General features: G+C 32.2%; 3 protein-coding genes across 3 annotated transcripts; 1 reads left to right on the top strand and 2 right to left on the bottom strand.

The window, feature by feature from the left end:
* Positions 1-110: 110 nt before the first annotated feature.
* LOC131627665 (uncharacterized) lies at positions 111-518 on the top strand. The gene has a single exon (XM_058898506.1). The coding sequence runs from the start codon at positions 111-113 to the stop codon at positions 516-518; it is 408 nt and encodes a 135-aa protein (XP_058754489.1).
* A 554-nt stretch (positions 519-1072) lies between these two features.
* Positions 1073-1888, bottom strand: LOC131627664 (F-box protein At2g27310-like). The gene has a single exon (XM_058898504.1). It carries the CDS (start codon positions 1886-1888, stop codon positions 1073-1075), a length of 816 nt encoding a protein of 271 aa, XP_058754487.1.
* A 15195-nt stretch (positions 1889-17083) lies between these two features.
* On the bottom strand, positions 17084-17922 carry LOC131627663 (uncharacterized). Its single transcript, XM_058898503.1, has 4 exons — positions 17886-17922; positions 17636-17808; positions 17357-17509; positions 17084-17278 (listed from the first exon to the last, which is right to left on the bottom strand). Exons 1-4 carry the CDS (start codon positions 17920-17922, stop codon positions 17084-17086), a joined length of 558 nt encoding a protein of 185 aa, XP_058754486.1.
* Positions 17923-18059: the final 137 nt, after the last annotated feature.

Here is an 18059-nt window from a genome sequence, read left to right as displayed (position 1 = left end):
CTCGGTTTCGGACACAAAAAATATACTTCCTCTACATTCTGATCTGTTCTCTATGGTCTTTGAGTAGTACGGGAGTATACAATGTCAAAGAGTATTATAATCTGATTATTATGAATCCGGTGGTTGGCCTTGTGGAGCCTAGGACTCAAGAGGCACTGGATATTGTGTGGAACTCATGGCTGCCATCGAAGGTGAGAATTTTCGGATGGAGACTACTCAAGGACTGCCTACCAACAAGAGAACAACTGGTTAAAAGGGGAATTATTGATGGAAATGTTGACAGCTTTTGTGTTTTTGGTTGTCAATGTCAAGAGAGTTCCAATCACTTGTTTCTATCGTGTCATGTGGCTGTGGCGGTTTGGGAGAAGATTCATACATGGCTCGAGATGGATATGCAGCCACTAGTTGATTGCTGTGAGGACCTACTGCATTCGGTCGACATGCTGCAGAAAATAGGATCGACAAGGAGGGTGGGTGCGATTTGGTTAACGGTTTGCTGGTGTATATGGAGACATTGAAACGCTATCGTGTTTAACAACGGTGTGTGCGACATAGCGGAGATTATACACAATATTAGGATGTACTCTTGGTGGTGGCTCGCGATAGGCATCAAATGCAAGGTTACATGTAACTTTTATGAATGGAACCAATGTCCATTAATGTACTTGTAGGTTGAAATGTAAATTAGTTGGGAAATTTGGTTTGGAAATATGTAGGACTGGTTCAGTAACTGTATTCAGTATGGCTCTGCAATTGTTTTGTTGCAGACAAATTTATATATATATATATATATATGCTCCATTGTTTAGCAAAAAAAAAAAAGGAAGACATACAACATCTATTCATGGACTGTGTTAAATTGAGAAAGGTGTGGGAAAACATTTATAAGTGGCTGGGAAATAATAATAATAATAATCCATGAAAAATTAAAACACATCCAATCCAATTTAAATCAAAACCAAATCCATGAAAAATAAAATTGGTATAAACATATTCAATCTATTAGTATTATATTCAACCAATGCTCCTTTTTCTCTAATAATAATAATCTAACCTGCAAGAATTTGATACATCAAAATTTCTTCCTCTCCCCATTTAGAATTGCATTTAGGATAATCATGTTAGCATGCCTCGCCAATACACGCTTTCCATTCATGTCCTCCATTCCAACCTCAAGGCGCCCCTTGTTTCGTCCATTATAATTTGAGTCCAAGTTGCAGGTGATCTTCACCTTCATATAACATTTCACCATCTCCGTATAATCCTTGCATTGTCCCAGCATCACATTCTCGCACACCACCTCAATAGTATTACTTGTTCTTTTAATCGAAACCGGTTTAGAACTAGGACCAAACAAACTCCTCGCACAGTTTTGAGTTTCGTTGATAACAATCCAATTTAACCTCAAATTATCTTGAAAGTAGTCCATCCACAGTTCTTTGTTTCCTGGGATGTAAACATGAAGCAGATGCGGAAAGGCACAATAACCATGAGCATTAGAGTTCGACTCGACTACAGTTGATTTACTCATTGAAAACCTAGGATGTGATTCTCCCTCTAGATACATATCAATGAGGTGTAAGATACACATGGGAGGATGATCAATAGAGTGAACCTGAGACTGAGAGTTATTATTATTACTAGAGTGAAGGGAAGGGAACACATCGGAGAAGAAGGAACGGTAACCACCAGGGAAGGTAGAGACGAAGCTGTTAATGTCCGGCAGGGAGAAAGGCCACGTGGAAGCACAAATGTTCTTCCATAGTTCGTCCTTGTTGATGATCATGCGGCGATATTCGGAAGAGACGGAGGATAAGGCGGTTAAGGTAACGCCGTCAAGGAGTGGAAGAATGTGGTTATCAATGATCTCCGGAGGTAAATTGTTCATGATGATCGGCCAAGTAACAAGAAAGATGTTGAGGAGGAGCTTACTAGGGTTGGTAGTGTTAATAAAGCGATGAAAGAGGGCTTGGCCCAACTGGCACACCATGAAATATATGTTTTTATGGTTTTATTTCCACTTTACAATTCTACATCTATTTTAGTTTTATTCAATTTAATTATTTGAATAAATTATATCTAGAGAAATATTCATATTACATTAAAGGCTACTTATATTTTTCAATTTTATAAATATTTATAATTTTATTAAAATATGACATATTTTAATTCCAATAAATCTTATTAATTAAAGTTGTTAACTTACCGAAGTATATTTTGAAGCTAAAATTAGGGTTATTTGAATAATTTTATTTATTAATATTTATTTATTAATATTTATTTATTATTAATAATCAAAATTTTATTTTTAATTATTATTGTTTTCATATTTCTCCTTCATTGCTACCTTTTCATGTATATAGCACTTTCCTTTTAAGTAGGACATTACGTTTAATTAATTTATTAAGTGGCGAAAAATAATTAATAATTTTTTATCACTAATATTTTTCTATTCATTAATTAGTAAAAATCAATTTACTTAATTAATTTAAAAAAAAATCAATAGCACGTTCTTTTTAAGTAGGACATTACTCATCATGTTTAATAAATTTATTAAAGTGAGAAATAATAATTAATAATTTTTCACCACAAATATTTTTCTATTCATGTTTATAAACATATAAGTTGAGAAGTTATCAATTTTTTTTTTAATTCTTTGTTTTTACATTATGTTACGGAAATGGTTTTTGGTTTTTACTTACCTAGGATGTAATGATTTTTACTTGCATAGAAACCATAGCTTTATATGCAAACATATCAAAAAGTGTTTTACTTTAAACATATTATTATACTATTTACAGCAAAATATTGTGTACTCATTATTTGTTATATATATATATATATATATATATATATATATATATATATATATATATATATATATATATATATATATATATATATATATATATATATTCTAAGACTTGGTTATTTTCATATTTTTATATCAACTTTTTCTCTTTATTTTAATTTTTAATTATTGCATTTTTTTGTACTCATTGACACTAAGTAGCTATTATAGTGTCTTTTATAACTTTTAGAAGCCTAAAATCATTTAAACATCTTTTATATCTGTTTCTCTCAAGTGGTTAGATCCATATTAGGATGTAAAGATAAAAAATATTTGAAATGGTATGGTGTGGTCTTTTTAGATAGTGATTATAGATTTTGAGACAATTTCATAATGTCAAGATAATTTTTTATCATTAACAAGACTGACCTGAAATTTTATAGATGGTATTCTATATGTGTTTGCGGTATTTATGATATTATTTTGTTTGTTCTACTTATAATAGAATATTTAGAGTTTTACTTGCCTTTATTATCTTTTATTTTATTAAAATAAACTTCTTCTTCTTTTTCTCTCTCCTTATTTCATGTTTCATTAGTTAATAAATTATAATCTAAAGAAACCAACAAAACAAACTATTTTTTAGCACTATCTATCTAGCCATATTTCTTTATTTTAATTATTTGGCTTTTCATTCATTTCATTTTTTTAGTACATTATAATATTTATTTATTTAGTTTTTGGATAAATTATCTTTTTTTTCTTCTTTTTTAACTTAGCATTTTAGTAAGTCACTCTACTAGTTTTTTGAAACAAGCCTATTTTAGAACCATCTATAAAACTCAATTAACATATTATATTTAATTTTAATTATATAATTTATTACTCAACCACTAATTTATAAATAACCTCCATTCTCTTGACAAAAAAACCTAATTCTTATTTTTTTTATAATTCTCATATTTATCATTTTATTGTTCTCAATCCATAAATAACTTCCACAATTTTGAACAAAAATAAAAGAAACACGCTACAATTTTCGAGAGGGTTGACCTAGTGGGAGGGTGTTTAGGTCTCAAGGGTATGTTCCCCTTGAGGTCCTGAGTCCGAAGGAGTCTATGACCAATTTTCGGAGGTTACATGGGACAGAAATGCTCTCGGGTGGATTAGTCGGTACAGAAGGAAGGAGACCACTCTATAAAAAAAATATATTCTCTCTAACTTTCCACTATTTTTTTCATATTAACATTTTTTATTTATTTAAAAAAAATCATTTTTATTTTATATATATTAGAGATTCTCTCCTTGAATTTTCTATATGGAAAGGGAATGAGCGAAAAATGAAAGAGAAGATTCAAGTTCATATATTAATAAACAAACTAATTTCATTTTCTTATTTAAAATTGAGTGAAATCTCATCAAGGTATATATATATATATATATATATATATATATATATATATATATATATATATATATATATATATATATATATATATATATATATATATATATATATATATATATATATATATATATATATATATATATATATATATATATATATATATATATCTACTATCTAGCAATCAAAACAATAGTCCTGCACAATTACATTATTGCCCTTCCTTTTTAACTAATTTTTTACTCAAGGGTTAGTTTAGTCATTTCATAAACCAACTATTTTTCTACACTTCCCACATATCCTCACATTTTCCTTTTCTTCTTTTCATTCAAATTTCAAATTTCCCCCCACATTTCTTTTTCTTACACTTACTTTCTTACATTTCAACTTCTATTTTCTTATTTTTCTTACACTACTCTTATTCTATCTCACTTCTCTCTCCACATTTATTTTTCATTTCATTTCTACTTACTTTTCTCTCTCTTTCTCTCTTGCATTTTTCTCTCCAATATTTTCACTTTTATTTTAATTTTTTCGCTCACAATTTTAATAAATTGAATTAACATAATTATTAAAAAAAAAAATTTCAAATGTCAAAATGATTCATAATTATTAAGAAAATTATTTTCACATGTCAAAATTTCTACTTTTCTCACGGATCACTATGAACAAAATACATATTTTGTTTTAGTTGACATTATACTTATTTGAGACACAAAATTCTTATTTTCAAATGTCAAAATTTTCTATTTTTCTCACGGGGCAGTATCAATAAAATAATCATTTTATTTTAATTAATAATTATCTTTATTTGAGACACAAAGTTTTTATTTTCAAATATTCAAATTAAATTTAAATTATTATTATTCATTTTATAATTAAATAACTCATTTCAAATTTAGATGTATATTTAAATAAAATCTATATCGTATTAAATAAATTTGTAACAGGACACGATCAGTTAAATTTACACAATTTTTTTTGATAAATATTGCTTTCAATATGCATTTGAATACAAAATTATTTTAACCTATACAAACTCATGAATATCATTAATTTTTTATACAAATTATTTTTTCGCTCACAATTTTAATAAATTGAATTAACATAATTATTAAAAAAATAATTTTCAAATGTCAAAATTATTCATAATTATTAAAAAAATTATTTTCACATGTCAAAATTTCTACTTTTCTCACGGATCACTATGAACAAAATACATATTTTGTTTTAGTTGACATTATACTTATTTAAGACACAAAATTCTTATTTTCAAATGTCAAAATTTTTTATTTTTCTCACGGGGCACTATCAATTAAATAACCATTTTATTTTAATTAACAATTCTTATTTGTAACGGAACACAATTAGTTAAATTCACACAAAAAAAAATTTGATAAAATTTGCTTTCAATATGCATTTGAATACAAATTAACTATACTAAATTATTTTAACCTATACAAACTCATGAATATCTAATTTTTTATATAATTATACTTATCATTCAATATTCTAAATATCTAAACAAACTATATATATAATATAAATAAATGTACCCGTGCGACAGCACGGGTAGTTTACTAGTATATATATATATATATATATATATATATATATATATATATATATATATATATATATATTAAAAAATATTAAACAAATATGAAAAATGTTATAATTAAATTTTCATGGATTAGGGGTGATCAAAACCAAACAAACCCAATAAAAAACCGCAAACCAAACCAAACCAAACCGAAACCGCAAAAAAACGCATTTGGTTCGGATTAGTTTGGGTCATCTTTTAACAAAACTGCACGGTTCGGTTCGGTTTGCGGTTTGTATTTTGTAAACCAAACCAAACCGAATCAAACCGCATTATGTTACAACCTAACTTTTACTTAATTCACATCCAACCCAAACTTAAATCTATTATACCTTAACCTTATGATTACAAATAATTTTCTCATCCTTACACATATGATTTTAGTCCCGATCTTCTCAAATCTCTAATAGCATTATCGCACCTTCTTTGCCACATACATCTTCCTTCTTTTTCTATAATCTCTACTCTCTTATATTCTTTCTTTTTCACCTTCTCATTTTTATGCAAATATTCCCTATTTCAATTTCATTTTTATCGCACATTTTCTTCTCTAATCTCTCAACTCTTTTGTTTTTTCTTTTTCACCTTCACTAATCTCTCGTCTCTTCTACTTTTTTGTTTCATTCAAATTATTTTTATATTGTTTTATACTATTATTTTATGTTTATTATTCCACTTTTGAGTAATTTAATTTTTACATATTAAATAGAAAGTTGTTGTCAAAATATGACGAATTTTTTTGTTATCTGATAGTGTACGAATGTCTAAATACAAAGTTATGTTGTCATCTATATGTATATATATGGTTCAACAAAATATGCTTAATTTGATTAATGAACATCACTTCCAAACATTGTTGTTTTCAGCTTATGATATAATTGAAGTTGTGCATTAGCTATTAAAAAAAGAATTTAATTGAAATACAAAGTAAATTTTTTTGCACTGTTAGTCTAACATGCATTAATCAGCGGCCAAGCTGTGCACCAGCCACATAAAAGTATGCAGAAATTCTCATAAGGAATTCATCTTGAACATTGAAAAAAAATAGAACGCTCATAATTAGCGGAAAAAAGAAAAATTATTCAGGACTCTACCTACTAAGAATTGTTGAATAACAACTAATCGGTATCTCGAATATACTCGTAGAAAAGACTAGAAGTTTTTGCTGCTCTACATAAAAACCAACACCATGAGGTGGTTTTGATTCTATCCTGCACTATTTCTTCAAAATTTCTTCCTCTCCCCATTTTGAATTGCATTTAGGAAGATCATGTTAGCATGCCTCCCCAACACACGCTTTCCATTCATGTCCTCCATTCTAACCTCAAGGAAGGCATCTTTTCGACCATCTTTAAACCACGGCCTCGAGCAGCAGGCGACCTTCACATGACATTTAACCATCTCAGTATAATCCTCGCATTGGCCCGGCATCACCTTCTCGTACACTACCTCAATAGTCCTCACTGTCCTTTTAATCGAAACCAGTTTAGAACAAGGACCAAACAAACTCATTGCACGCTTCCGAGTTCCATCGACAACTATCCAATTCAACCTCAAATTATCTTGAAAGTAGTTGACCCAACACCCGTTCTTTTCCGGAACGGATAACTTAGTAAACAACAGAAAGTCACCATAACTCTCAGATTTGGTGTTCAACACGTCATGAAAATTTTTATCCACCACAAGCCCCCCTGTATCTGATTCTCCCTCTAGATACATATCAATGAAGTAGAAGAGATATATGGGAGGAAGATCCACAGAGTTAAATAGCTTTTTATTATTATTATTATTATTATTATTATTATTATTATTATTATTATTATTATTACTACTGTAGTCAAGGGAAGGGAATGCATCGGAGAAGAAGGAGCGGTAACCTCCAGGGAAGGTAGAAACTACGTTGTTCATCACCGGCTGCAAGTAAGGCCACGTTGAAGCACAAACGTTCTTCCATAGTTCGTCCTTGTGGATGATCATGCGGCGAAATTGGGAAGAGACGGAGCGGTTAAGGTAGTGCCGTCGAGGAATGGAAGAATGTGGTTATCAATGATCTCCGGAGGTAAATTGTTCATCATGATAAATGTTGTTGAAGAAGAGTTACTAGGGTTGGTGGTTTTAATAAAACGGTGAAAGTGGGCTTGGGCCAACTGCCTGCAAGCAATATATATTTTTCAGTTTTTTAAAATAAATAAATGGGGGCTACATTGTACACGGCACCGCCATGCGCCGGTGAAAAACCAAAAATGTTTTGTAATTCTGAAATGCATGTTCGAACACATTTAGAATTAAGGTTGTTTTAAAAACTCAAAGAATTAAACTAAATTATAAAATTGAACTTAATTGAATCGTTGTTAAATAATTGAACTATTATGTTTGATTACTGAATTGATATTTGATTGATATGATTCTTATGATGTCACGTCCGTTCTCTGAATCATCTATTTGTTACCTTCTCAAATTACTAAATCAAGAGCATTCAAAATCAAACACGAAATTTTATGGCATTTCGATTCAAGCTAGCATCATCTTAATTTTGATCCTCGAATTTTCCGATCTCTAATTCCTCTTACATTAAGTGATGGATGGATATAAAACCACTCGATGTGTCGCCGCACGCGAAGTTGTTTTTGCTGCTCTAGCAAAAATTAATCAATCGTCTTTAAGACAACGTGTTGTAAGTATAGAATGTAACCTAAGAGTGAATGAATTAGATTACCGATATTTTCTCGATTTTAAGACAATGGTTCGCGTGTTCTTATTTTTATTTGAACTTTTAGAAGAACTTTAAATAACAACGTGTAGAAAAATAAATGTGGTAAAGTAAATGAACAAAAGGAATCATACTAGTTTCCTTTATCAACCAATGGTACATCCGGTCCCATCACATCCTGTGAGAAATTTCACTATTGTTATATCATTGTACAAGCCTCTGTTTACTTGTGTTTTTAGTAAACAATCACGAGTTTAGTTCAGTTAAAAGATTGACTCAAAAATCTCAAGGACAATATGGATAGAAAAAGGATACAGTAAAAAGTGTATGAGAATTAGATTTAAATGTTTATATTACGAAAACTTGTACGTAAACTTTAACTACAATAAACTTTGGATAGAGATAATAAACCAAAAGTACAATAAATGACATTAAAGTAAGATGTTTCAATTAAGGAAATTTGGAAAAGTAAAAGACAATGATACATACTCATACATTTCTCACAAAATGTTTCGCTATGTAACTTGGATATTTAGTTCTATAGAGAATTAAAGAGATTTTTGCGACCATCATTACATGTATGAGCCTTCTTTAGATACTATTATATTTATAACCTACCGGGTTCTACGACGTCAACGGGTCGCGAATCCACCAGGATTCTCCATTTTTTTATGTATAAAACCTATCAGGTTCTACGATGTCAACAAGTCGAGATCCCACTGAGGCTCTCTGATTTCTCTATGTCTAGAACCAACCAGGTTCTACAATGTTAACGGGTCGAGATTCCATTGGGGCTCTCTGACTTCTATATGTCTAGAACCTACAGGGTTTTACAACTCAACAGATTGAGATCCCACCCGAGCTTTGTGATTGTTTTACATCACAAATCCACCAGGGTTCTCCAATTCCTTCATTAAAATTGTAAATATTCCCAATAAATGCAAGGAATTGATCCATCATCAAGATCACGAATTTATGGGAGCATACTCGATCAAAATACGTAAAACTAAAATGTGTGTATGTCAAGTTTATGTGATACGAGATAAACTTAAAAAACTTCACCCTACAAGCCTTATGGTATGGAGGCTTATGTACATACAAGTATATTTTATGAGGTTGGACAGCGAGTTCCGTGCACATCCCGTACTCAATTTGCCAGGCCTTCTCAAGTTACCAAATCATGAGCATTCAGAATCAAACATGAAATTTTATGGCATTTCGATTCAAGCTAGCATCATCTTAATTTTGATCCTCGGATTTCCTGATCTCTAATTACTCTTACGTTTAGTGATGGATGGATATAAAACCACTTGATGTGTCGCCGCACGCGAAGTTATTTGTGCTGTTCTAGCAAAAATTAATCAATCATCTTTACCTCCTCCGCAAGGCATTGTGAATCCTAGAATGTTGATTCCATTACATTCATATTGGTCCAGGCTTCACATGTTTGCCTTCAACCTTGCAACCATAAGCCTTATCGGGCATCCATGTGTTGTAAGTATAGAATGTAACCTAAGAGTAAATAAATTAGATTATCAATATTTTCTCGATTTTAAGATAATGGTTTGTGTGTTCTTATTTTTATTTGAACTTTAAGAAGAACTTTAAATAATAACGTGTAGAAAAATAAATGCAGTAAAGTAAATGAACAAAAGGAATTATATTAGTTTCCTTTATCGACCAAGGGTACATCTGGCCCCTCATATCTTGTGAGAAATTTCACTATTGTTATATCATTGTACAAGCCTCTGTTTACTTGTGTTTTTAGTAAACAATCACGAGTTTAATTCACTTAAAAGATTAACTCCAAAATCTCAAGGACAATATGGATAGAAAAAGGATATAGTAAAAAGTGTTTGAGAATTAGATTTAAATGTTTATATTATGACAACCTGGACGTAAAATTTAACTATAACAAACTTTGGATAAAAATAATATACCAAAAGTACAATAAATGACATTAAAGTAAGATGTTTCAATTAAAGAAACTTGGATTTTTAACTTAATTGAATACATCTCGAACGGACTTACGAAACTCCAGTTACACATGAAACAAGTCGATCAATCCCCTTCTATGTTTATCTACGATTTTTCTAAGTTTTTCGGCATTTTGCAAATTTTTCCGTGTTTTTCTCTCTATTGAAAAGATCCAAAACTCGCCTATTTCAATCCCAACCTCCCCAAAACAAACAACAAAACACTCGCCAAGACAGATTCAACATTTACATTTTCGCCTTGTTGAATAGATCTATAATTCACCTATCTGAAACTCAACCGCCTAACATTATCGAAACCAGAGTCTTCTTGGATCTTCTGATATCTTAAAGATAATAAACAAAAGTAAATAACACCAGATATATCCCGGTTCACTAGAGAGATTCTCAAGCTAATTCAGTCCACCCTTTTGAGGTGATTTCGCCTTATCAAAGGTCTTAATCCACTATAATTAAACTAATTACTTGCACGGGCAATCGCCAGTGACTCACAGTACAATGCACAAGCAAAAGCAAGTGACTAACAACCTTTCACGGGCAACCGCCGTGTCATACCCCAAAATTTGCCTCCCACACTTCACTCACAATGAGTCAATGCCCAAGGGTTGCATTAAGGAGTTCTCTCACACAAGGTTCCTTTGAAACTAGGGTTTGGGTACTCTCCTAAGGTAATGGGATAAGTGAAGCCCCAATAAAGTCCCCCCATGGTTCATTATGCTCTAAGGTGCTTACATAACAAAGTTCAAGATTCAATTCCAAAGCTTTGCTCACTCAATGGTCCAGATGATCCACAGTCAACTGGTTTGACCTAAAAGTCAACCACAGTCAAAGAACAATCTAAAGCTCCCAATTTTGGGTCAACATCAAGTGAATTAAAGTATATCCATCATTTGATCAAAGATGGATCATGATTCCATTAATAGAAACTCAGAAATGAACAAGTGCAAAAAGGTTCAAATTAGGGTTTCTTTAGGAGAAAGTCAACCCAACTTTGACTAGGCATAAATTTCACATGGAACATCAAAAATTACCCACTCAAAGCCTATTTTTAAGGAAATTGGATTCTCTACAACTTTGTCTCTCACAAGCCAAGGCCAGAAATGCTTCATTTAAGAGATCTGATGCAAAAGATTACAGGTCATTTTCAGGCATACTTCAAAGGTAGTTTTTTGTCAAAGAAGATATGATCAAGATAAAAGCTCAAAATGAAGAATATGTTCCAAAGGGACTTATAGAGGACATCTTGAGGTTTCCAAAAAGTCTTAGAACTCCCTCATAGCTAAAAAATTGAGTGAGATATGCTTGATCAAAGTTGAGCAATTTTTGGAGGCAAAATGTGAAATAAGAAGGTTCAAATTGGAAAATTTTGCAAATGGGCCTATGGTATTATGATTAAATCTTGGTCCACAAGTCATTAGCATGCCCAAAACCATATGCCACGAAATTTAACTTAATTATTTGATTTAATATGATTTTTATTTTATTTTTAATGATTTAATTAAAAGAAAAATCAAATATTTTGTTAAGTGCATATTGATCACATTCAATCAGCATTTATGCCAAAAATACAATATATTTTCGTGACTAATTGATTGGGAAAAGTGAACACAAAATTGGACAAAAATAGCAAGATTATATTCAAAAAAATAATATCAATGTTCTCAAATGGCAAGATTGGATTCAAGGGAGTTTTGGGCTACTTGTTTAACCTAATTTCGTCCCTCTATAAGTACTGAACACAAGGCATAGGGATAAGGGTTGGGATTTCTGTCCAGAGGCATAGTTGCAAGAACTCGAAAATACACCAAGAAAGTCAAATTCGATTTGCAAGAATTCAGAGATTTTAACAAGATTCAAAGGTTGCAAAAGCTTCCTTGTGGCATTCTGAAGGTGATTGGATACTAGCATAGCATCAACACCCCCAGAATTACCTCCTATTGACCAAAGTAAGTCACTCTAAACTTTGATTCGATTAGCATGTTATAGGCATTCTCATGATGTTTTAATCGTATATTCTGGTTTATCTTGGTGTTGTGATTGTTTCTGGTTAATTTGTTTGAAGTTTGTGAGCCTTAAACGTAATCGGCCATTGAAGGCCGAGTGAAGCTTTTAGGGTTGGAATTAGGGTTTTTCGTGTAGGAGTAAAATTAGGTTACAATAATGGTATGAATGAATTCGCATGGTGAAAACGAAGGGTTTGGGATAGGTGCGAAATGTTTATGTGCGTGCATCTTCTGTTCGCTATTTTTCAGGTTTATTGGCTACAAACAAAACCATAGCAAAATCGTAGCAAAGTTCTCAGAAAATTGCAGGTTCCCTGAGGAAGATGATGGCGTGTCATCGTTCGATTGGCTTATTTAAAATCTCACGCGCGTTTCTATGTGTTGTTTTAATTATTTTACATATTATGATGGAAGCGTTTTTTAAACGCGTGCTTGCCTCAGCTGAGTTGGTAAGAGGGTTGTGTGACCCAAGGGGCGTGGGTTCGAACCCCCCCTCTACATATTTTTTTTTCTTCTGAATATTACCATGAGATCCCACGCGCCTCTCCCTCTAAGCCCTACCATGTGCCCTCAGATCTGAGCCTTAGAATCCCCACTCAGCTTAGATCCAACAGCCTAGGATTAATACTCATATCATACACCCTAATAGCAGCCACATGGAATCATAACCTTAATAACTTTAATAATTTTAATTATTTATTTGTTTTAATTAAAATACTTTTAAACATATTTATTAATATAATAATAATTGTTTTTTTTTTAAAATAAATTAGTATATGATATTTATATTAATAATTCTAATTTGTTGTTCGTTCCGATTAAATCAATTAATCGCTATGGTCAATAATAAATTTTAATTAAAATGTTATTTAATAAAATATAATTAATTTTTATTTGGTTAAATGGTTTCAACCATTCTTATTGGTTGCGATGATTAACTTATTAATTTCTTCATTTCAAATTCATTATTCTTTTCAATCGGATTAATCGATTACGAGGGGTAACGATACAAACTAATTCCTAAAATTATTAAAATATTCTCATTCAATATTAGTGATAGTCGAATCAATCGATTAAAATTGGTAATGATACAATTTCAAATCTTTTAACTATGGTGATCGAATCCATCGATCATTGCGGTTAATAGTACAAAATTAAATCAGGATTGTACGCCCAAACCCTAAAATACTTCACAAACCCTTTCAAAACCACAATATCAAACTACGGATTATCATAACTACGATAGGCCATTCAAAAAGCCTCTAAAAACCATCTCAAATCAAATTTCAACTCTAAGGGCGTACAACCCTCCCCGAACTACGTAGACTCTGATCCTCCCTAAGGAGGTACGTAGGCACTTGGCAACAAGGCGAGTCCCCTTCCTCTAAATTCTAATCCTGTCAATATAATTAACCCTATTATTGATTTCTGTTACCCTTTTTTATAAACCTTGCCATAAACCCTTATCTTTGCAATGTTAGCCTTTAGGAAAGGGTTGAGGGTGCCTAATACCTTCCCTCAACCTGATTAGAATAACTTCCCCCGAATCTTTAAAACTGCGTAGGGTTTCCTATTCGCCCTTCAGAATAGGTGGCGACTCTAAACCTTCATTTTAGGGCAGGTTTCAACACGCCAGTGACTAACAACCTTGCACAGGCAACCCCTGTGACTAATAATCTGCACAAGCATCCGCTTGTGACTGACCAACAATGACATGTTTAGTGATCTGATTCAACATATATAACATTCATTGACCTCTGCACAAGCAACCTCTTGAGACTAACAATCAATGACATGTTCAGTGATTTGATTTAACATATATAACATTCATTGACCCCTTTAGAGTTCTGACCATCACTCGGTCTTCTAAGAGGATTTCCAAAATGACCGCAGCCACTGTCTTCTCGAACTTCTGACCTTCACTCGGTCTCTCAATCTACTCAAACAAATGTTTGATAAAGGGTTGCTTACAATATAATGCTTCTACACAAGATGGATGTAAACACTAAATTAAGCACATATTGTTTAACACATTTCCGAGCAACAGCTCACGTGTTAGAACAATTTACATGAAGAAACCTAGACCTAAAACGTAATACGATCAACAAATCTTGTGTTCATTACATTGTTCTACAAATATGTATATAATAAGAAGTTGGATAGCATCTTGTAGTGGTCTTCTTCTTCATCTTCTTTGTTGAGCAAGTTTCGAGCAACAACTCCTTGCTTCTTCTGATTTCTATCAAGATGTATATGATTCTAATTGAGTAGCATCTTGTAGAATATTCTTTTTTATCTTCTGATCTGCTTCTGCATATCTACTTAGGTATTAGCATCAGCTAAGTGGCCAGTAGCATTCTGGAATAATGTGTGCTTCGGCTTCTCTTTTTGACATATGCTTTTTAACATCAGCTTGTAAGCATAGTCATTTCTCTTTATCTGTTTGTTCATGTTAATATGTGTTGGTTGAGTTCCATTTCAAGCCAAATCACAATTAGCAACTGCAACGACAATAACTGTTATAGTAGTGTGAACACCAACTGCAACATTTATGGTAATAACATCAATAGCGATACCAACGACGTCAAAAGCTACATCAGATTCATTTGAAACAATAGATGTGATATGAACAACATAGGCGTTGCCAATGTCGTCAACCTTTTTTGGATGATTTGATCTTCTTATATAGTTCTCAAAAGAGACATTGAAGGATAAGAAGGTCTTTTGACTTCCAACTGCTAGTTCCCAATGGATAGAATCAAGCATTGTTGTGGATAGTACTTTCCTTTGTCTTGTATCTTGATACGTTGTAAGTTGGTGGGAGACAGCTTCTGAGAAATAGTACATACATTTTATTATAGTGGAATTTGTAATGTACTGTTGTACTAATTTCTTCTAAACTAAGTTCTTTGATCTTATCCTCAAATGATGTACTTCTGGTTCTGAAGTAGTAAGCTTAGAGTAGATCAACTTGTTTTCATCTTCCTGATAATAATTCTGATGTGTAGTTCACAAACTACTTGATATGAAGCTTATACTCATTTTCTTGTGAAAGTCAGAGTCTCGTTTATCAGAACTTGACAGCAACAACTTTTTTGAAAAACGATACTCGACTTCTGATCTGGAGTGATCTTGTGACGCTATAGCTTGTCCAAATATTGTTTAAGAATCCTTAGAATTGGAACATTGTTTTCAAGATATGCAGGCAACAGCCAATCTGAGAACAAGTTCTTTCTTTGTTGAAGGTACTTCTGATTCTTGGATCTTTGACATCTGATCTTTGCTTGATTAGCTCGGTTCTGAAATTTAGTACATCCTTAAGTCTAATCTCAGCTTGACCTTTGATGTATTTGATCTTATATTCAGAATCTTTGACTTTGTCTTTAGAGTTATAAGCAACAGCTCTTCTGATGAACAAATCTTGGCTCTTGATCTTGACTTGAAAGCTCGCTCTTGTGTATTGGTTTAGGATCTTTAAACATAAGTTCTAATGGAATTATTCCTTTTGATTACTCGTGGCTTCTGAAGTAACAACTTATTTGAGAAGCGCACAGTAACTCTCCTTTTGATGAACATTCAGTATTCTTCAGAACTACTGATGTTTCTTCAGATTCAGCTGCAAATAGTATTTCTGAGTTGCCTTGCTTGTTTCTGATGATTCTTCACGGAAAACACTCCACAATCTCTTAGAACATATTACCTGCACACTCAAGAAAACTATTAGAAACTAAGTTGTCACATACAAAATATATATACTGATATCGTCAAAACATATAGGCTTATTGCAGAACCAAATTTTGTTCTTACATTCTTTTCTCCAAAAACACATACTATCAATTCTCACTCTCCTTGTTCCACTTAAATAGAAACATAATACTATTTTATTTTAACTATAATAATACCCAACATTCTCACTAACTATTCCTCTTTACTCCAATTTTATTAAAATTCCATTTCTCACCTAAAACTCACAATTCCTCATTATTCTCTATTATTTTAATTAATTAATTTAATAATAATTCTATAAAATACTACTCTAATTTCTAATAACTTTCCACCATCTAATAAATCAAATACTCCTCAATTAATTAACTAAAAAACACTCTAAAACTCAAAATAAAATACTACTATTAAAATAATATTAATATTATTAAAATAAAAACAGAGGTGTTACAACTCTCCTCACGTAAAGAAATTTTACCCTCGAAAATTAAATAAAAGAACCATCCCTATATAATACTTTCTCATCTGGTTCTCTAACCCCTCTTCATGCTACCATCAATAATGAATGCAACTAAAGACACACCACTAATAAGACTCATACTTTGAATACAATCATCAGGTCCAGGGGTCTCTTCACCACTCAGGGAAAAGACCTTTCCACTAGTTTTCACGGCATCTGGCGCTTTCTTGTGCTTCTGACACTGTGTTGATATGACTTGGTTTTCCACAGTTGAAACAAGTCACAACTGCGCTTTTGCATTCAACAGTATGATGTCTCGGTTTTCCATACTTGAAACAATTCATGCTTGTGCACTTTGCGCCATGATGACCCAACTCTCTGCATCTGAAACACTTCAGAGAAGTAAGAGTATCTTCCCCAACTTGTTTCTTTCCCACTTGCGGTCTTCTGCTGATACTTCTATTTCCCCATCCTTTAGAGTCACATACGACTGACCACGATTTTGGTTCCCATTATTCTTCTCACTCACACTCTTGTAGTGAACAGATTTAGCAACACTATCTTCATCATAAATTCTACATTGGTTCACCTGCACTAAGAAATGACAAATATTTTGATAACAAATGAACGACTTGATCTCTAGATGTAAGCAACTCTCAAAATTTACACACTTAGATCCTTCAGCTTCCATACCATTATAGCGAGGAAAAAATCTTGACAACTCCTCAAACTTAGCCGTATAGTCAGCCACATTCATATTCCCTTGCTTCAGTTTCAATAAACCTACTTCCCCGCGGCTGCAAACATCAGCTGGAAAATACTTCTCCAAAAACTCATTCTTGAAATTAGTCTAAATAAATTCTACATTCGAAGCTTCCATCCTATGTCAGGTATTCTACCACCAATACTCCGCTTCCTTAGACAACATATGTGTTTCGAATAATACCTTATGTGCATTAGTGCACGCCATAACTCTAAAGATCTTCTCAATCTCCTGAAGCCAAGTCTGAGCACCCTTAGGATGATACCTTTCCTTGAAAACAGGAAGATTATTCTTCTGAAACTTTCCCACCCCACAAAACTCATCAGATCCACCAATTTGATTATATTTTGATTCACCTACAAACCCATATTTTCTTTTATCATCAATTGATCCATTTCTTTAAGAGCCTCTACAATCGCTTGATCATTTCTACCTCCAACCATTTCTTTCTGCACAATCAGCCAAGACATATTAACTAACCATAAAGATTAAAGGAAATAGTAGTTAGCAAAATCAAACACTATTAGTGTTCGCACACATGTTGCTCACCAAGGGTATAAATAATGTTCATAAAACCTAGGCCGAATGGGCTGACCTGCTCTAATAC

The sequence above is a fragment of the Vicia villosa genome, unplaced genomic scaffold (genome assembly GCF_029867415.1).
Source record: "Vicia villosa cultivar HV-30 ecotype Madison, WI unplaced genomic scaffold, Vvil1.0 ctg.000393F_1_1, whole genome shotgun sequence".
Lineage (NCBI taxonomy): Eukaryota > Viridiplantae > Streptophyta > Magnoliopsida > Fabales > Fabaceae > Vicia > Vicia villosa.
This window is presented reverse-complemented; position numbering and strand designations above follow the sequence as displayed.

Bases quoted from the DNA above. Each gene is read 5' to 3' on its own strand.
- LOC131627665 (XM_058898506.1), top strand. From the start codon at position 111: ATGAATCCGGTGGTTGGCCTTGTGGAGCCTAGGACTCAAGAGGCACTG.
- LOC131627664 (XM_058898504.1), bottom strand. From the start codon at position 1,888: ATGAACAATTTACCTCCGGAGATCATTGATAACCACATTCTTCCACTC.
- LOC131627663 (XM_058898503.1), bottom strand. From the start codon at position 17,922: ATGTCTTGGCTGATTGTGCAGAAAGAAATGGTTGGAG. The intron at 17,809-17,885 runs GTAGAAATGATC...ATGGGTTTGTAG, and splicing joins GCAGAAAGAAATGGTTGGAG to GTGAATCAAAATATAATCAA. The intron at 17,279-17,356 runs GTAAATTTTGAG...TTCTTAGTGCAG, and splicing joins AAGCTGAAGGATCTAAGTGT to GTGAACCAATGTAGAATTTA.